General features: G+C 53.1%; 2 protein-coding genes across 3 annotated transcripts; both read right to left on the minus strand.

Moving 5' to 3' along the window:
• Positions 1-117: 117 nt before the first annotated feature.
• On the minus strand, positions 118-2,928 carry MFSD5 (major facilitator superfamily domain containing 5). The gene is made up of 2 exons (XM_082422383.1): positions 2,824-2,928; positions 118-1,725 (listed from the first exon to the last, which is right to left on the minus strand). The coding sequence occupies exon 2, from the start codon at positions 1,705-1,707 to the stop codon at positions 355-357; it is 1,353 nt and encodes a 450-aa protein (XP_082278509.1). The 5' UTR covers positions 1,708-1,725; positions 2,824-2,928; the 3' UTR covers positions 118-354.
• Positions 2,929-5,091: 2,163 nt separating this feature from the next.
• Positions 5,092-15,841, minus strand: LOC309641817 (uncharacterized protein). 2 transcript variants are annotated; one of them, XM_082422394.1, is made up of 3 exons: positions 15,814-15,841; positions 7,475-8,638; positions 5,092-5,712 (listed from the first exon to the last, which is right to left on the minus strand). In XM_082422394.1, exon 2 carries the CDS (start codon positions 8,284-8,286, stop codon positions 7,774-7,776), a length of 513 nt encoding a protein of 170 aa, XP_082278520.1. In that variant the 5' UTR covers positions 8,287-8,638; positions 15,814-15,841; the 3' UTR covers positions 5,092-5,712; positions 7,475-7,773. The 2 variants fall into 2 exon arrangements, with proteins under 2 accessions (XP_082278520.1, XP_082278519.1); XM_082422393.1 differs by lacking the exon at positions 15,814-15,841 and having other exon boundaries at positions 7,475-15,220.
• Between the last annotated feature and the right edge of the window lie 7 nt (positions 15,842-15,848).

The raw sequence follows: 15,848 nt of genomic DNA on the forward strand, positions 1-15,848 counted from the left end.
GGCTAGAAGTACAAACCTTCTGCTAGTAACCCCACCTCTCTCCTCACAACCTCCAGCTGCCCTCTCACCAGAACTACTGAGGTGGGTACAGGTGAGGATGAGTAAATCAAATCGATGATCAATTAAAAGTGTTTATTTTTAAGTAGAAAGGGGGAAGGGAGTGACACAGAGGCAACTTTTGGCATCTTCTTTCCAGGCCATCACCCCCATGTGCTTCCCAACCCAAAGCACTGGCAGGAGGGGCCCCAGGACAGGATGAGGGGCCAGATAGTCGCAGAGTCACAGAGAGATCTGTACAGCCCTGGAGAGGTGGGATTCAAGGGTCCATCCCAGCTCCCTCGTCCTGGAACAGGATTAGAGCTCAGGGGCATAGGGCTCCCCAGTGGGTGAGGGCACCCGCAGCTCAGCATCATGCCTGACCACGGTGAAGAGCCCCACCACCGCCAGCAGAGCCATCACCATAACGGCGGAGCAGATGCTGAACATGTTCCGAGTGCCCGTTTTGCGATCGCTGTCATGGAGGACCAGAAGCCCCAGGCAGGCCAGTAAGTGCAGGGGCACCCGGAACCAGTTGAGGACACCAGCTTGCTCTGTCTCAGGGATCACCTTTCTCCGCAGGAAGCTCATGCTGGGAAAGTACAGCCCACAGGCCAATTCGATAAGAAGGAAGGCTATAAAGGACTCCACTGGACTCTCCTGGCCTGGGCTGGTAGAGAAGGTCAACATGAAGAGGGAGAAGACGACGATGAGGACAGCGAGGGAGACTAGGTGCATGGGCTGAAGGTGGTACCTCTTGGAGGTAGCGATGCGGTACAGAGAAGAGCCGAGCAGGCTGGCTGCCATGAAACTGGAGAAGATGATGCCCAGCGGGGCCCCATGTGGGTCCAGCACAGGCGTCCAGAGGAAGACAAAGATGAAGATGACACTCTCAAACAGGGCCTGGATGGTGCCTAACAGCAGCACACGACGGTCCGACAGGAGGCAGCGCAGGCCCCCAGCACAGGTCCTTGAGAAGGCACGCTGCCGATCATAGTTCTCTCCCCAGTTATGAAGGGCCAAGGCCCCAGCCAGAGCCAAGAGAGGGATGGCAGCCACAAAGGGCGCTACAGGCCCCAGGCCCATCCAGCAGGCCACGGCCTCAGCTGCCACACCTGCCACTACAGCCAGCACATGATTCCAGAAGGCAGCTCGGGCAAAGGTAGCCGGGATCCACTCTGCAGGGAAGTCATGCCGTTCCACGTGCTCATGGATGTACCAGGCCTCAAAGGCCGAGAAGAGCAGGGCTGTGGACAGCCCACCAAGTGCTCGGCCCACCAGCAGCACAAAGTAGTCCCGAGAGAGTTTGGTTAAGCAGCAGAGAGAGTAAGTGAGGGAGAAGAGGACACAAGACTTCTTGCGACCCAGCCAATCCACAAGGGAGGAGGCCACCAGTCCAAAGAGGACTGTGGAGGCAAGGCCGCAGACATAGAGGATGGCAATTTGTCCCTCCAGGAAGTGGTAATGCTGATAGAGTTTATAGAGGTAGGGGGCCTGGAGCCAGTCAGCTGCCAGGGCCAGGAAGTAGACCTGATAGAAGTCCAGTTGAAACCGAACGAAGGAGGGGTTGCTGCAGGCTCTTCCAGAGGGCTTAGCCCGGCATCTTGACAGCTCCAACCCCAGGCAGGAGGCCAGGAGGACCACAAAGGCAATGTAGGCAGTCACCAGCATGGCCGGCCCCCGGACGACCTGGGGAGAGAAAGGGGCTTCAGAGTCACATCCATTGCCCGGATAGCGCTGTCAAGGGGCTGGGTGTCTAAGTAGACGGCAGCTCCACCCAACCCCCCGCTGTCACCTGCACTTCCCCACCCCTCAACTCCACTCCCCCGGAGCTCAGACCGGAGGGACCAGTTGGGTGGGTGGCAGGAGTGGCCCGCCAGAGCGGTCTCCAAGGACGCTGTGCGGCAGGGAAGGGGTGGGAGAGAGGAGAAGATTGAGCATTCGCCCCATCCTTGCCTGGTATAGCAGAGAGGGAATTCCTTCACTAATCCCAGCCCTGCAGTTAAGGGGCTGCTGCCCTCTCCCACAGTAGCTTCTGCATACAATACTTCCTTCTGTTACCTCCCATCCTCTTTGGGGAGCCCGTTTTTGCCCTCAATGTCTCGTCATCTGTCCCGGGCATCCCTACCGCCCGCGCGGGCCTCTCGAGTTGCTTCTGGGTCACGAGCGTGCATCTCAGATTCCCCCTCCTCCAGGTCAGGGCACCCCCCGCCCTAAAGCGCCCCCTAGCCCCCGCCCAGCGCCGCCACATCCGCTCGCGCCTCGCCCAGACACCATTTCACCTGCTGCCCCGGTCTGCGGGGACGCTCCGGACACACCCGGCTCCAGGCCGCCCGGCCGCCCTGCCCGCTCTACCTCCGGCTCGGGTTCCCCCAGCGCGCCCGCCCCTCACAGCCTGCTTCCGGGAGCCTGAGAGCTCTCTGGCCGCAGCCATGATGGGTCCCGTCACGTGACGGGGGCGCGGCGCTCAAACCGCGCCCCTACTCCGCCCTCTTGCCCCAACCAGGTCGCTGAGCTCCGGAAGCCTGCTGGGGCTCAACAGGAGTCGGTGGTGGTCGCTGCTCCGGGTTTGGCCCTGTCCGCTGCCCTCCCGTGACACCCGCTCCTTCGACTCCGGGATACCTACGGGGCCCCCTGGAAGTAAAGACACATTTTCTGTCTCTTCCTCCGTGCCGTGGGTTAGGGAGCGCAGCTGTGCCTGGGAAAATGCCAGCAGTCCCGCAGAGCCGGGGCTTGAGCTTCTTAAGGAACATCGCCGCCCCAAGCCGAGACGGGCTCCGCGCTTACCTCCTCTCCCAGAGTAGTGACCTCCAGGCCAAAAGTCAGTATGGCCCAGACACCTGAGGGAGGCAGTGTGGTGTCAAGGACTTGGACTTCGGTTTGCAGACGGCCAAGGCTCAAATCCCAGCCCTGTCACTTACCAGCTCTGTGGCCTCGGGCAAGCCATATGACTTCTCAGTGTCCCAGTTTCTTGGTCGGCAGTCACAGGAGAGCAGCGCCCAAATAAAAAAGGCTAAAGTTCAGTGGCAGTTAAGGGTTAAGAATTGCAGCCTTGGAGCCGGATGCCCACCCTCTGTCACTTAACAGCTGTGTTACCTTGGAAACGTTATTTAACCTCTTTCCAGCCCTAGTATCATCTCCTCAAAACCCTCCAATGGCGTCCCATCTCACAAAGCATAAAAGCCAAAATCATTATAATGGCCTACAAAACCCTCTGTCCTCTGTTCCACTGCTACATCTCTGACCTTATCTCCTACCATTCTCCTTCCTACGCCTTCTCCATCTATACTGGCTACCACCAGGGCCTTTGCACACTGTGCCCTGTAAAGTTCTGGTTCTTCTCCCAGATATCCACATAGTTCCGTCCCTCAGCCCCTGCAGTTCTGTCTTCAAGTGTCACCTTATCAGAGAGGCCTTCCTTGGCCAACCTGTTTGAAAAAACACCACCACCTCTGCCACAGTAATCTACCTGCTTCCCTACCAACTCTCTATTCTCCTTTGCTGCATTTTCTCCATAGCACTTAACACCATCTGGCACACTATATATTTTGCTTATTTACTATTTCTTCTCCCTACAGATTTTTATCTGTTTTGTTCACTTGTATTCCCAGTACTTAAAATGGTTAATGGTACATAAAAACATTCAATAAATATTTGATGAATAAATGAATAAGTTAATACGTGTAAAATACTCTAAAAAGTGCTGGTCTTTATTAGCTGGTAACACTTATCAAACAGTTATTATGTACCTAAGTTCTGTCTTAAGAAGTCCTGGGCCAACTGCTGTAGATGAATTGTTTAACTGTCACAGCAACCCTTTAGGTAGTTACTATGATTATCCTTCAGAATTGGAAAGGTCAAGTAACATGACTAGAGTCACATGGTAAGAAGTAGAGTCAGAACTGGGACCCAGATCTTTCCAGTTCCACACTCATGATTTCTAAGAAGATTAAATGGGTTCACCCACCTGCACAGGTGATTAGCAAATGTTGGTTTTCTTTATACTAAAGCTTGGAGGGTAGAGGGTGGGAGAATCTGGAATTATAACTTGAGAAATACTTTCTTATGATAAAGTAAACAGCTGAGATTTATATCCTACAAGTTCCAAGGTGCCTTTATCCCTAACTGGCAAACTTCTAGAGAGTAGAAAAGGTGTTGGTTCCCATGCATTTGTCTAGAAACACGAAGACTCAAAAATCATGATTTCCCAAGGTCATTCAGTGAGTGAGGGCATGAGGGATCCAAATGGCCTTCCATTCTGATCCTGGACTGAAACCCCTTGAACTCCTGACACCCAGTCTCTCAGTTCCTGGTGGTCTTTTCTGTGAGGGAGGAGGTCATCCTGAATGAAGGCAGGGAGTGGGACAGGATGGCCTTACGTGCTTTGTCTTCTGTTTTCCAGGATGGAGGCCAGTGCTCTCCATTATTGAGTTGCATTTTGCTCAGAAGCACCTGACAAAGAGAGACTTTAAGGAAGATTACATTATTTTGGATTACTTTTATTGTAGGACCTATTCAAAATATGTTAACTCTTTAAGGTTCCCCTGGCCCCTCGAAGCTGTGAAGCACAGCTGGGAAAGATCCTGCACATGGGAAATGTGCCAGCTGAGCAGCAGGGGACTGAAGGGGATAAAGGACAGCCTGGGAGGGCAATTCCATCTCTAGGACACACTTCTAGTAGAGGGCAAGGAGGGCTGGGGTCTGTGTGTGGGGAGTCACAGGGGAAGTCTGGCTTTCAGGGCAGGTGGGGAGGATGCTCTGGGAATTACTAGGAACCATGCTTACCAGAGGCGCATCATTTAAAACTTCTATTATGAAAATGTTCAAACATACATAAAGGTAGAGAGCATAGTTCTATGAAACCCTATATACTTAATTCAACAATATTGATTTTTGTCCCTTTGTTCCTTCTTCTCCTTTCTTTTTTTGTTTGCCAAAATACTTTTAAATACATCACTTCACTCCATACTTCAGTATGCATCTCTAGGAAATACGGACCTTTTCTTACATAACCTCAAAGCCATTTTCACATTTAACAAAATCAACACAGATTCCTTGGCATTGTAAGTACTCAGTTCATAATTAAATGTTTCCAACAGTCTAAAAATGTCTCTTTACAATTGGGTGGTCCCAATCAGGAACCAAACAAGGTCTCCCCACCACCACCACTACCAGCCATTGACTAGTTGAAGAAATTCAGTCAGATCTCCTTTAGAATGTCCCACGTTCTGGATGTGTTTTCCTACTTCCTTGTTGTGTCATTTAATTTGTTCCTCCACCCCCCATATTTCTCATTAAATGGAGGTTAGCTCTAGAGGTTTGATTAGAATCATGTTCAGTTTTTTTGTTTGTTTCTTTGTTTGGCAAGAGTCCTTCACAGGTGGTGCTGAGTGCTTCAGACTGCATCATATCAGGAGGTACACGGCATGTGGTTGTGCCGTTTTTAGCGATGCTGAGATTCATCAGTGGGGTCAGGTAGTGACAGCCTTATTCCTCCATTGTAAAGTTCTCCATCAACCACCATCCTTGGTTTCATCCATTGACGATTCTTGCTTTGATCAATTATTTCATTAGGGGTTGCAAAATGGTGATTCTTCTAATTGCATATTCCTTCTACGTTAGCTGGAGTTCTTCTGTAAATAAGTTTTCTCCACCACTTAGAGCTATTTGGTCACCCTGAAATATAATTTACACAGGACAGGCAGCATAAATGCATAATTCTTTTTCTTTTTAGTTGCCAATTTTCAGAATATGAAGTTGGGAGAAAAACTTCATTTCTTAAAAGTTTTGGGCTTAGAGCTGAGTAGGGATGGATGGCCTGGACAGTGGGCAGGGGAAGAAGGGTCTATTCTGGTAGCTCTGTCCAGCCCTCACTCACTCCAGGGCATGGGGTGTTTGGGGGACAGACAGACAATGGAGGACTTGGTGTCCTGGCCCTTGGGCAGCAATGAGATTGGCATGACATAGGCCTGGTGTGCAGGCAGCTGCAGGACCCAAAGAGAGAGAGAGAGAAAACCAGATATTGGGGAGGCAGAAAGAGAGATAGGAATTGAAATACAGCTGGACCCAGAAGACAGGAACAAAAACAGAAAGGGAAATAGAAATGAAAGAGATCGAGAATGACTTGCACCCAGAAGCAGAATAGGACAGAAAAAGAGAGAGGCAGGAGGTGAATCAAAAGACCAAGGAAGAGGGACTTCCCTGGTGGCGCAGTGGTTAAGAATCCACCTGCCAGTGCAGGGGACGTGGGTTTGATCCCTAGTCCAGGAAGATCCCACATGCGGTGGAGCAACTAAGCCCATGTGCTGAAACTACTGAGCCTGCGCTCTAGAGCCTGCGCTCTAGAGCCTGAGCTCAAGTATTGAGCCTGCGCTCTACAGCCCGAGCCACAGCTACTGAAGCCCCTGTTCCTAGAGCCCACGCACCACAACGAAGAGTAGTCCCTGCTCTCCACAACTAGAGAAAGCCCACAACGAAGACCCAACGCAGCCAAAAATAAATAAATAAATTTACTTTTTTTAAGAAAAGGAAGAAAACAAGATTTTAAATTAGATGGGGAAAGGGAGAGATGAGTGGGGGAAACAGATGTAGAGACACAAGTTAGGTGAAGGCAGAAAGTCCAGGTGATAGAAAAAAGGAAACCGAAGTGGAGAGAGTGGTGCAGAAAGCTAGAAGGAAGGATAAGCAGAAGGATAAACAGAGATAGAAAGGAAAGAACAAAGGGTTCCAGAGAAGGAGGTTGAGAAAGAGAAGACGGAAGCAGACCAGTGTCAGAGAACTTGGGGAATGTGGAGGGGTGCTTAGGGGCTCTCAGCTTAAGATCCAGTCCCACGCAGATGCCAGGGTCTATCACTTCCAGCTTCCTCTTGGTGGCTTCTCCAAACCCCCAGCCCCAGCCCCAACCCCACCCCCAGGGACAGGGGACTTATGACTAGCTATGTGTGGATGGGATCATTGGGAACCTGAGTCAAGGGTTCCCAGCTTCCATCACCCCCCTGCCAGATGAGCATGGATGTAACAGATGGGATTATTGCTGGAAGATTGAGGTCATGCGGCTGGGCGAGCACTCAGAGATTTGAGAGATAAGACATCCAGGTAGAGAGCGCCAGGTTCCTAGAAGGAAAGGACCATGAAGGATGTCATGATATCCAAGGGGAGGGAGGAACCAAGAATTCTCTGCTCAGCCTCTTCTTCTGGTCCAAGAGCCATTGACCTTCCTTACCAGGCTCATGATGAGAGGTAAGGGATTCAGAGATTCTTGGGTCATTTAGGGATATGGGTGGAGGTCCACAGGGCAAGAAAAGTGGTCCCTGGACAAAGGATCCCCTGTCGCCTCTAGAGGAAGAATCCATCTTATCCATGCAAACTGCAGAGAAGATGAGCCAGGAAGGGTCTCCAGGGGAGGCTGGCTAGAGGGGAAAATGGCCAACTTGCTCACCTTCAGGGGCCATGGGAGAGGCTGTGAGAAGAACACTTTCCATTCCAGAAGTTGCAGAAGAGGAGGCTCTGGAACCAATGAGAGCATGCCCAGAAACTAGCTTCAAAGCAGATGTCCCGCTCTCACTCCCGGGACTGAGGAGAAGGCCGGGGGACCTGAGCAGCCAGCCTCCTCTCCCTGCCTGGGTGAGGGGTCCAGCTGATCCTTCTCCGTCCTCCAGAGCTTCTGCCTCCTCCCTGAGGAAGCAGCTGCAGAAGTGCCCTGGAAGACTGGCAATCTCTCAAGGGGCAACAGCCCAGCTAGACTATCATACAGTGTCGAGAGGTGCGGTGTCTCCTGAAGCAGCAGCTGCAGCGGCCAGCAGAGCCTGGAGGTCCCCGGGCAGCCCCCCGGCCATGGCCGCAGCTGTCACTGCAGCCCAAGCAGGAGCTGGAACAGGCGGCTTGACCCCTGGAGCAAGGGTACATGGGGCAGGGAGAGGGGTGGCAGCAGGTCAAATGCGGAGCAGAGCAGGGGCTGCAGGAACTGAGGGGACAAGTCAAGGGGGCACAGGCAGGGCAGGGCGGGCAGGGGCAGGTACAGGGTGGGCCAGGGAGGCCGGGACAGGAGGGGCAGGGAGCTGCGTAATAGGGATAGGTGGTGCCGGAGCAGCTGGGAGGGGGACAGCCAGGGCAGCGGCAGGCACAGGCGGAGGGGGGGCAGGACAGACAAGGGGAGGCAGCTGGCGGGCCGTGCCCGGAGGGTGGAGGGGGCTGTTGGTGGCTGGCCTTCTTGTTCCGAGGCCCCAAACGTAGGCCCAGAGAGAAGTCCATTCAGCTGCAGGAGCGGCCAGGCTGGGGGGTTGGGTGAAGGGGAGGGCAGGGGTGGGGTCAGAGGGGGGACTGTGGGGAGCAGGGGTGTGGGCAGGATTAAACCTAAGACACTGCTGATCCTCTCTGAGCCTGCAGGAGCTCAGACCTCCCCAGCTAGCCCTCCCCTTCCCGGCCTGCCTGCTCCCCTCCCCTCCACTGAGAACCCACCAAGGGCATCAGACCAGAACCCGTCCTCCAAATATCATGTGCACTTCCATGCCTCCAGTCCTTTGTGTACACTCTTCCTTCTGCCCCCAGTGCCTTTTCTCTTTTTCTCCACCTGGCGAGGTCCCATCATCTCTGAAGTCTTCCCCTTTATTCAATCAAAAAGTATTTCTTGGGGACTTCCCTGGTGGCACAGTGGTTAAGAATCCGCCTGCCAATACAGGGGGACACGGGTTCGAGCCCTGGTGCAGGAAGATCCCACATGCCGCGGAGCAACCAAGCCCGTGCACCACAACTACTGAGTCCGCATACCACAACTACTGAAGCCCGCACGGATAGAGCCCATGCTCTGCAACAAGAGAAGCCACCACAATGAGAAGCCCGCGCACTGCAACGAAGACCCAATGCAGCCAAAAATAAATAAATAAATTTAAAAAAAAAAAAGTATTTCTTGATCTCCAGGCACCTGACAACTGCCCATCACTCTCCAGCCCTGAAGGCCAGAACGGCTGCTTCAGGCTCCCATATGGTCCCTAAGGAGATGTAGGGAAGCAGCAACAGCACCAGCAGGTGCTCTGAGACTCTGAGACTGAGCCAGGGATGTTGGTGGGAGCTGGCAGGGGAGGGAGGAAGCCTAGGTTCTGGGAGTTTCCAGACAGGGCAAGTCCCAGGTGTGAGGGTTGGGGGAGGGGCTGGCTGTCTCTGGGAGCCTGACAACCAGCCTGGACAATTATTATTCGAGGGCCTGTCATGCAGCAGGCACTGGCCATGGGACAGAGCAAGACAGCTTACTTTAAAGTGAGGGGTGGGGCAGGGTGGAGACAAAAACCAAACAGGTAAACAAACAAATACATTAGCTTATTTCAGAGCATGGAAATGGCTATGAAAAAAACCAGGGTGATGTGATAAAAAGTGACTCAGAGAGGTGGATCCTTCAGGAGGGGCAGCTAGACAGCCCCCAGTCAGCTATGATGGCCCTTAAGGGTTTGGGAGGAGATAAAAGCACTGGCAGGAACTTCCCTGGTGGTCCAGTGGTTAAGACTCTGAGTTTCCATCCTGCATGCCACGTGGCCAAAAAAAAAAAAAAAAAAAAGCGCTGGCCAACCAGGGGGAGAGCTGCTTGAGGCTGAATGGAACCCAGGTGGCCGGACTGCGAAGAAAACTAAAGCTGAGAAGGGTATAAGGAGGGCTGGAGGTTGCAATAGAAAATTCAGTGGTCAGGGAAAGTGCCAGTGAGAAGTGACATTTTAGCAAGGACCTGAAGAAAGTGAGGGAGAGAGCCATGGAGATAGCTAGTGGAAGAACATTCCAGAGAGGGGGGACAGCAAGTACAAAGAGCAAAGAGGAGAGTCATATGGCACAGGCAGAGAGCCAGGTAGAGGCCCTGGGAGCCACGGCAGTGACTTGGATCTTATTCCAAGGAAAAGAGAAAACCACTGAGAGTTTTAGGTAAGAAAGGTGTATGGGTCTTCTTGATCCTACACCTGCCCCTGGTTAGAATGTTCTGCTTCCTGTGTAACTGATACAACCATTTTGGAAAACAGTTTGGCATTATCTGGTAAAAACTGAGATTTCCTGTACATACACTTTGACTCTTAGTTTTATAGCCTAGAAAAACTCTTGCATGTATGTACTGGGAAACACACACAAGAATGTTCTTAGTGGCATTATGATAGCCCAAACTGGAAACAACTCAAACTTTCACCAACAGTAGAATAAAAAAATTAATTGTGGTATATTCAAGCAACTGAATACTCTGTAACAATAAAAAAGACAGTTATGGGGTTTCCCTGGTGGCGCAGTGGTTAAGAATCTGCCTGCCGATACAGGGTACATGGGTTCGAGCCCTGGCCCGGGAAGATCCCACATGCCGCAGAGCCACTAAGTCCGTGTGCCACAACTACTGAGCCTGAGCTCTAGAGCCCACAAGCCACAACTACTGAGCCCACGTGCCACAACTACTGAAGCCTGCGCACCTAGAGCCCATGCTCCACAGCAAGAAAAGCCACGGCAATAGAAGCCCACGCACTGCAATGAAGAGTAGCCCCAGCTCACCGCAACTAGAGAAAGCCCGTGCACAGCAACGAAGACCCAACGCAGTCAAAAGTAAATACATAAAATAAATAAATAAATTTATTAAAAAAAAAAGACAGTTATGTGCAACAATTTGGATCTCTCTCACAAACAAGAAGTTGAGCAAAATAAGTAAGACACAAAAGGGTAATACAGTGTCATTCCGTTTATATAAACCTCAAAAACAGGCAAAATTAAGTAATATTGATTAGGATGCATACATAGGTGCTAATACTATAAAGAAAAAGAAGGAAATAATTATCACAAAAGTCAGGATGGTGGTTACTTCTTAAGGGAGGGAGGGGATGATGGGAGAGTCACATGGGAACTTCTGGAGCAGGAAGTACTCTATTTCTTGACCTGGATGGCAGCTGAGTAGGTATTCACTTTATTCTAATTTATTCTGTACACTGTTCATAATGTATTTCTTTACTCTTTCAGAAAGAGAAAATAGAAGTACTGTTTCTTTCTTTACTCCATGCCGCCTCGTTCAATCATTATGCTGAAGTTAGATACTGCCTAGTTCACACACCTATCTTTCCCACCAGACCTTGAGTCAGCAACCTTCCCTGTCACTGGTCTGGCACCTGTCCGGGCCTGGCATAGAGCAGATGCTCAATAACTGTTTTCTGAATTGGACTGAACTGAACTGATTTTTCCAAGTCTCTCATCTCATGGAGAGGTGGGCAGCTGCAGAAGAGGAGGAAGCCTGTCGTGGTGAAGACAGCTCAGGACCATCAAGACCTAGGTTCCCATCTTAGCTCTGCTATGTGCTAGCTGTGTGATATTGGGCAAGCTGCTTAACCTCTCTGGTTCTCAGCTCCCTCCCCTGTGATGGGGTTGATAATAACTGCTACTTCTCTGGACTGCTTTGTGGATTAAATGAGTAATGTACATGCCTAGCACAACGCCTGGCACAAAGAGATGGTCAACGAAGGATAGCTTCCCAACGCCCTCCCCCCAGCCCCACATCTTTTCTTCAAAGGGGTTCACTAGAAAGGGCAGCCAGACATCAAATATGGTCCCAGAAAGTGGGCCCACATCCTCAGGGCCCCTCAGGGCTAAGGCGGAGATGTAGTCTGGAGGAGAGCTGGTAGACAGGGAGATCCCACTGTAAGTGAACAGAACCCAGGCCGTTGGTGGGAGCTGGCAGAGGAGGTAGGACACCAGGGTTCTGGGAGTTTCCATCCAGGGGAAGTCCCAGGTGTGGGTGCAGGGGTGCCAGGCCCACCCCACCCAACACCCTGGCCCCAGGGCATGTGGGCACAGGGAGGAAAATGGGTCAGAGCAGGGCTGGAACTTAACCCCATTGGTCCCATGACCTCTTTGCCAGCTCCGGAGGAGGCATGGCCCCAAGTAGCCTGCTCCCTCCTCCAAAGGACCCTCTGTCCCTTTTCTTCAGAAAGGAAGAAGCTTGGAACCTTGGTGTCTGGGCAGGAGGAGCTGGAAGCCCCCCAGTGGACAGAGGAGAGATCACCCCATAACCCGGGATGGAGGCTCTGTACAAAACAGACTGCCCCACCCCCCACACACCGGGACTAGCAGCCACCTGGAGCACTGGCTCACGAGCTGCGGGCGACTGGGGAAGCAGACATGCTCCTCATTCCAGGGAGTGGAACAGGTCAGGGCTGGATCCCGGAGGGGGAGGGTGCACGGTCAAACAGATCAGAGTAGAAGGGTTTTCTATCTGGTGAGGCTCCAGCCAGGCAAACTCAGGAATCCCTCACCCTGAGGGATTTGCCAACAATATGCAGCCTTGTTTTCTCTATGCAATCTCGGGCCTAAGCCTGTGGATTCCTCCTCCCTATCTGTGCCTCTGTTTCCCTTTCTGGAGGAAGAGATGAAGGAATGGGTGGAATCATTCCAGGGCAGGATCACCAGGTGTCCCAGGGTCCTGCTTTGGCCATTAGGAGGTGCTTACCATCCCTCCCTTGTAGCATATCAAAATCCAGGTGAGGAGCAGGTATGGAGGGACTCTCTTCTTTCTGGGGGAGCAGGGTGGCTGGGAGCCAGGACCCTGATCCCAGGGCCTTTGCAAATACTCTTCTGCTGCCCTGCCTTCTCTCCACCCTCCCCCCCACCCCCCGCAAAAGTCTTTTCTGATCTCCTTGGCTGGGGGAAAAAACCCTTCTACTATCCATTCTCAGAGCACCTTATACCTCTCCACGCTGGTTGTCACTTGCAATTTTGTGGGTGATTTGTTTCATGTCTGACTCCTCTGCCAGACTATAAGCCCGCAAGGGCAGAGACCATACCCAGGGCCTAGCACAGTGCTTGGCATATAGCGGATGCTTAATAAAGATTTGTTGATTTAATGAATGGTGCATGTTCAGGGAAGAAATTCCTAGAGTTGTTTAGGCCAGTCCTAAAATCCTGTGTTTCAAAATCAAGGCCTTATTCTATGTGGGGACCTGGGCAGCTCTGAGGCTGGTAAGGATCTTCCACACACAAACTCATTCACCAGGAGAACCAACAAACTGGCAAGCAGCAACATAGGCCTGATACAAGGGGTGGAACTGAGCAAGCACCCAGGGCAAGGCTGGCACCAGCCTCGACACAGAGCAGACCTAGGGGGAGGAGGTGGGAGAGGAGGGGAGGAAGGGAAAGAAGACACATGTTGTACATGTTTTCATCACGCTCTCCCTGGGTGCCCTGGTCTCCAAGCCCCGATGGCACTTCTGTGCCTTAATGATGTCCTTGGGGGTTGTAACATAGCTCCCCCCACCTCCCAAAGACATCTGCCAGCCGCCTCTGAGCGTGGCCTAGGACATCCCCCCAGTACCAGACTGGGCATGGGGAAATTGCCTGTTCAGTGTCCTGATGCTGATGGGGAGCGGGCAAGGCTGAAAATTAGGGGCGAGCAATATGGTAAATCAGGGCAGGTGGGACAGATGTGTGGATCCTTTTCCTCTCCTCACAATCTCTCCTTTTGGTGTTTGTGATGAAGGGAGCAAAGGAGGCCTGGTCCTAGGGCCCCCAAGATATCATTTTCTCCAAGTTGCCAGGGTGACCAAGTGGAGCAACCACAAACAGGGCAAAGCCTAGAACTAGGGATGACCCAAGAGAAAGAGAAATGAGGGGAGCTCCTTCTACCAGTTTCCAGAGTGGGAGACCCTCTTCTCCAGCTTCCTCCGAGAATCCTTGGACAGAGCACAGGCGGCAATGCAAGATGGAGAAAAGAATCTGAACCCCTCACAATGCCCCTCTTCTCTGCTCCCCAGTCTGCCTGTTTGGTTTGACTTCCAAACCGCTGCAGCCCACAGACCCCAGTCATTGGGTCCTGGGGAGAGGCGGGGGCGGAGGCGAGGCAATCCCGAGGGGAGGGGCCGGCACAGGGCGGGTCTTCCTGGGCATCGCCCCCTGGCTGCTGTTGTTGGCTGGGGACCGTAGAGGCTGCCAGAAGGGCGGAGCCACAGTTACCAAGACAGATGGACAGACAAACACCCACCAGAGACAAAGACAGAGGCAGACAGACAGACAAACCAAGACAAAGAGGAAGGCAGAGACAGATGGAATTCCAGACCCGCTCTCTCTTTCCAGGCTACCCAAGAGTTTTGTCCCCCGTTAGCTTCCCTGGCCCCGTTTGCTACCCCGGCTGCACAGTCTCAGAGCTCTAGCTCTGGGGGACCAGACCCTGAGCCCCTCTAAGAAGGAGAAGGGGAAGAGTTGAGAAAGGGCTACCCAGCAGGGAGAGCGTTCCAGGGGTGGGTGGTGGCTGGTTCTGTGTCAGGATGCCCGGCCAGGGCCCAGGGAGGGAGTGGTGCCCTCAGCCGGTTCATGAGGACAGGAGACTCATTCACTGTAAACCAAGTGCAGATGTGCTGGGAGAGGGAAGGGGAATTAGGGCCACACTCACAAACCGCAGCTGGGCCCGCCCTCCTTCCGCCAGCTACCACCACCACCAGGGCAGGAGGGGTTAACTTTGCAGGCTCCTGACAGGATCCCTGCCACAAAGGCTGAGTGCCATCCCACCCCAGCCTGGACGCCTGGGTCCAGCTCTCCGACACCCGCCCCTCTCACACTGCTGAGAGCTGCTCCCAGGGTAACCAAGCAAAGTCAACAGCAGCCAGGCCACCTGGGGACGGGACCCTGGAGTACCTATTCCCGGCTCTTCCCACCCCCAGAGTGAAAGGGAGGGCCTTGTCTGCACCCCATCAACGGCTCCTGTTCTCCTGAGAGAGCCACAGCAGGCCCCCTCTTTCCTCTCCCCTTCGCCTGACTCTGGCTACCAAAAGTGGCCTTTCCCTTTCCCTGGAGGGGAGGATACCTGGTCCCTAGGGTGGCAGTGAGGACAGAGCAAAGTAATTCCGGTATGGGAGATGTGACGTGACCAAGAGTCAGTGTCCCCAGTGCTGGCCACCCCAGAACTGTTGCTGGGGGAAGGTCCCTTGGGTGCATCTCTCCGGACGAGTCCAGCCCTCACTGCTACTGCTGCCCTTCTCCACTTTCTCTCTCCCACCCTAGTTCCTGTAGGAGTGTTGGAGCTCCATGTACAGAGCTTGGACTCTCCTCTTGCTCTGTCCTCAGTAGAATGGACGCTGACACCCCGGGGTTCCTACTCTAGGACTGAGAGTCTGTGGTGGTCACATTGAAGTCAGAGAAATGTCCCCATCAGACCCTGACACTGACACTGGGTGCGCATGCCTGCACACACACACACACATGGCTAGAGTCAACAACATCCGTGGCGCATCCACCAGGCAGGCAGGCAGGCAGGCAGGCTCTAGGTAAGGCAGACACACACCCTTGACTTGGGCTTTCCCCCTCACACCCAGCCCCAGGCTCCTCCCACTCCCAGCTACAGTTCCCCTTGCCCTCCACCCCAGCCTAAAGGTAGGCAGCCAGGGACCCAGGAGCCCTAGCCCAAGCTTACTCAAGGCAGGGTGACAGGGAAGAGGTCTTGAAGCCCTGGACTTAGCATCCGCACAACCTCCACTAGTTCAACCAGTTTGCTCTTGGGACCAAAGAACAGGCTGGGGTAGGCAAGCGGAAGTGGAGTCTACTTTGACCTGCAGGTGAAGGCTAAGCAAAGGGTAAAGACAGTGGCATCTGCTGTGGCATATCCCTGCGCGGTCACTCCACGCCTTGGGGGTCGTGGATACAGCCCCCCACTGCCTACCCTGAGGAGGTACGGAAACTGGCCTCCGTGAACCACAGCCCGGCCAGAGGACTCAACCAGTACCCCCCAAATGGCAGGAAGGGGAAAAGTGCCAGAGAGAAAGGGTGGCATCATGGGCCCAGGACACTGACCTCTTCTGCCAGCCTTGCCCGGCCTCCCGGGGACG

The sequence above is a fragment of the Balaenoptera physalus genome (assembly GCF_965194825.1).
Source record: "Balaenoptera physalus genome assembly, chromosome: 13".
Taxonomy (NCBI): domain Eukaryota; kingdom Metazoa; phylum Chordata; class Mammalia; order Artiodactyla; family Balaenopteridae; genus Balaenoptera; species Balaenoptera physalus.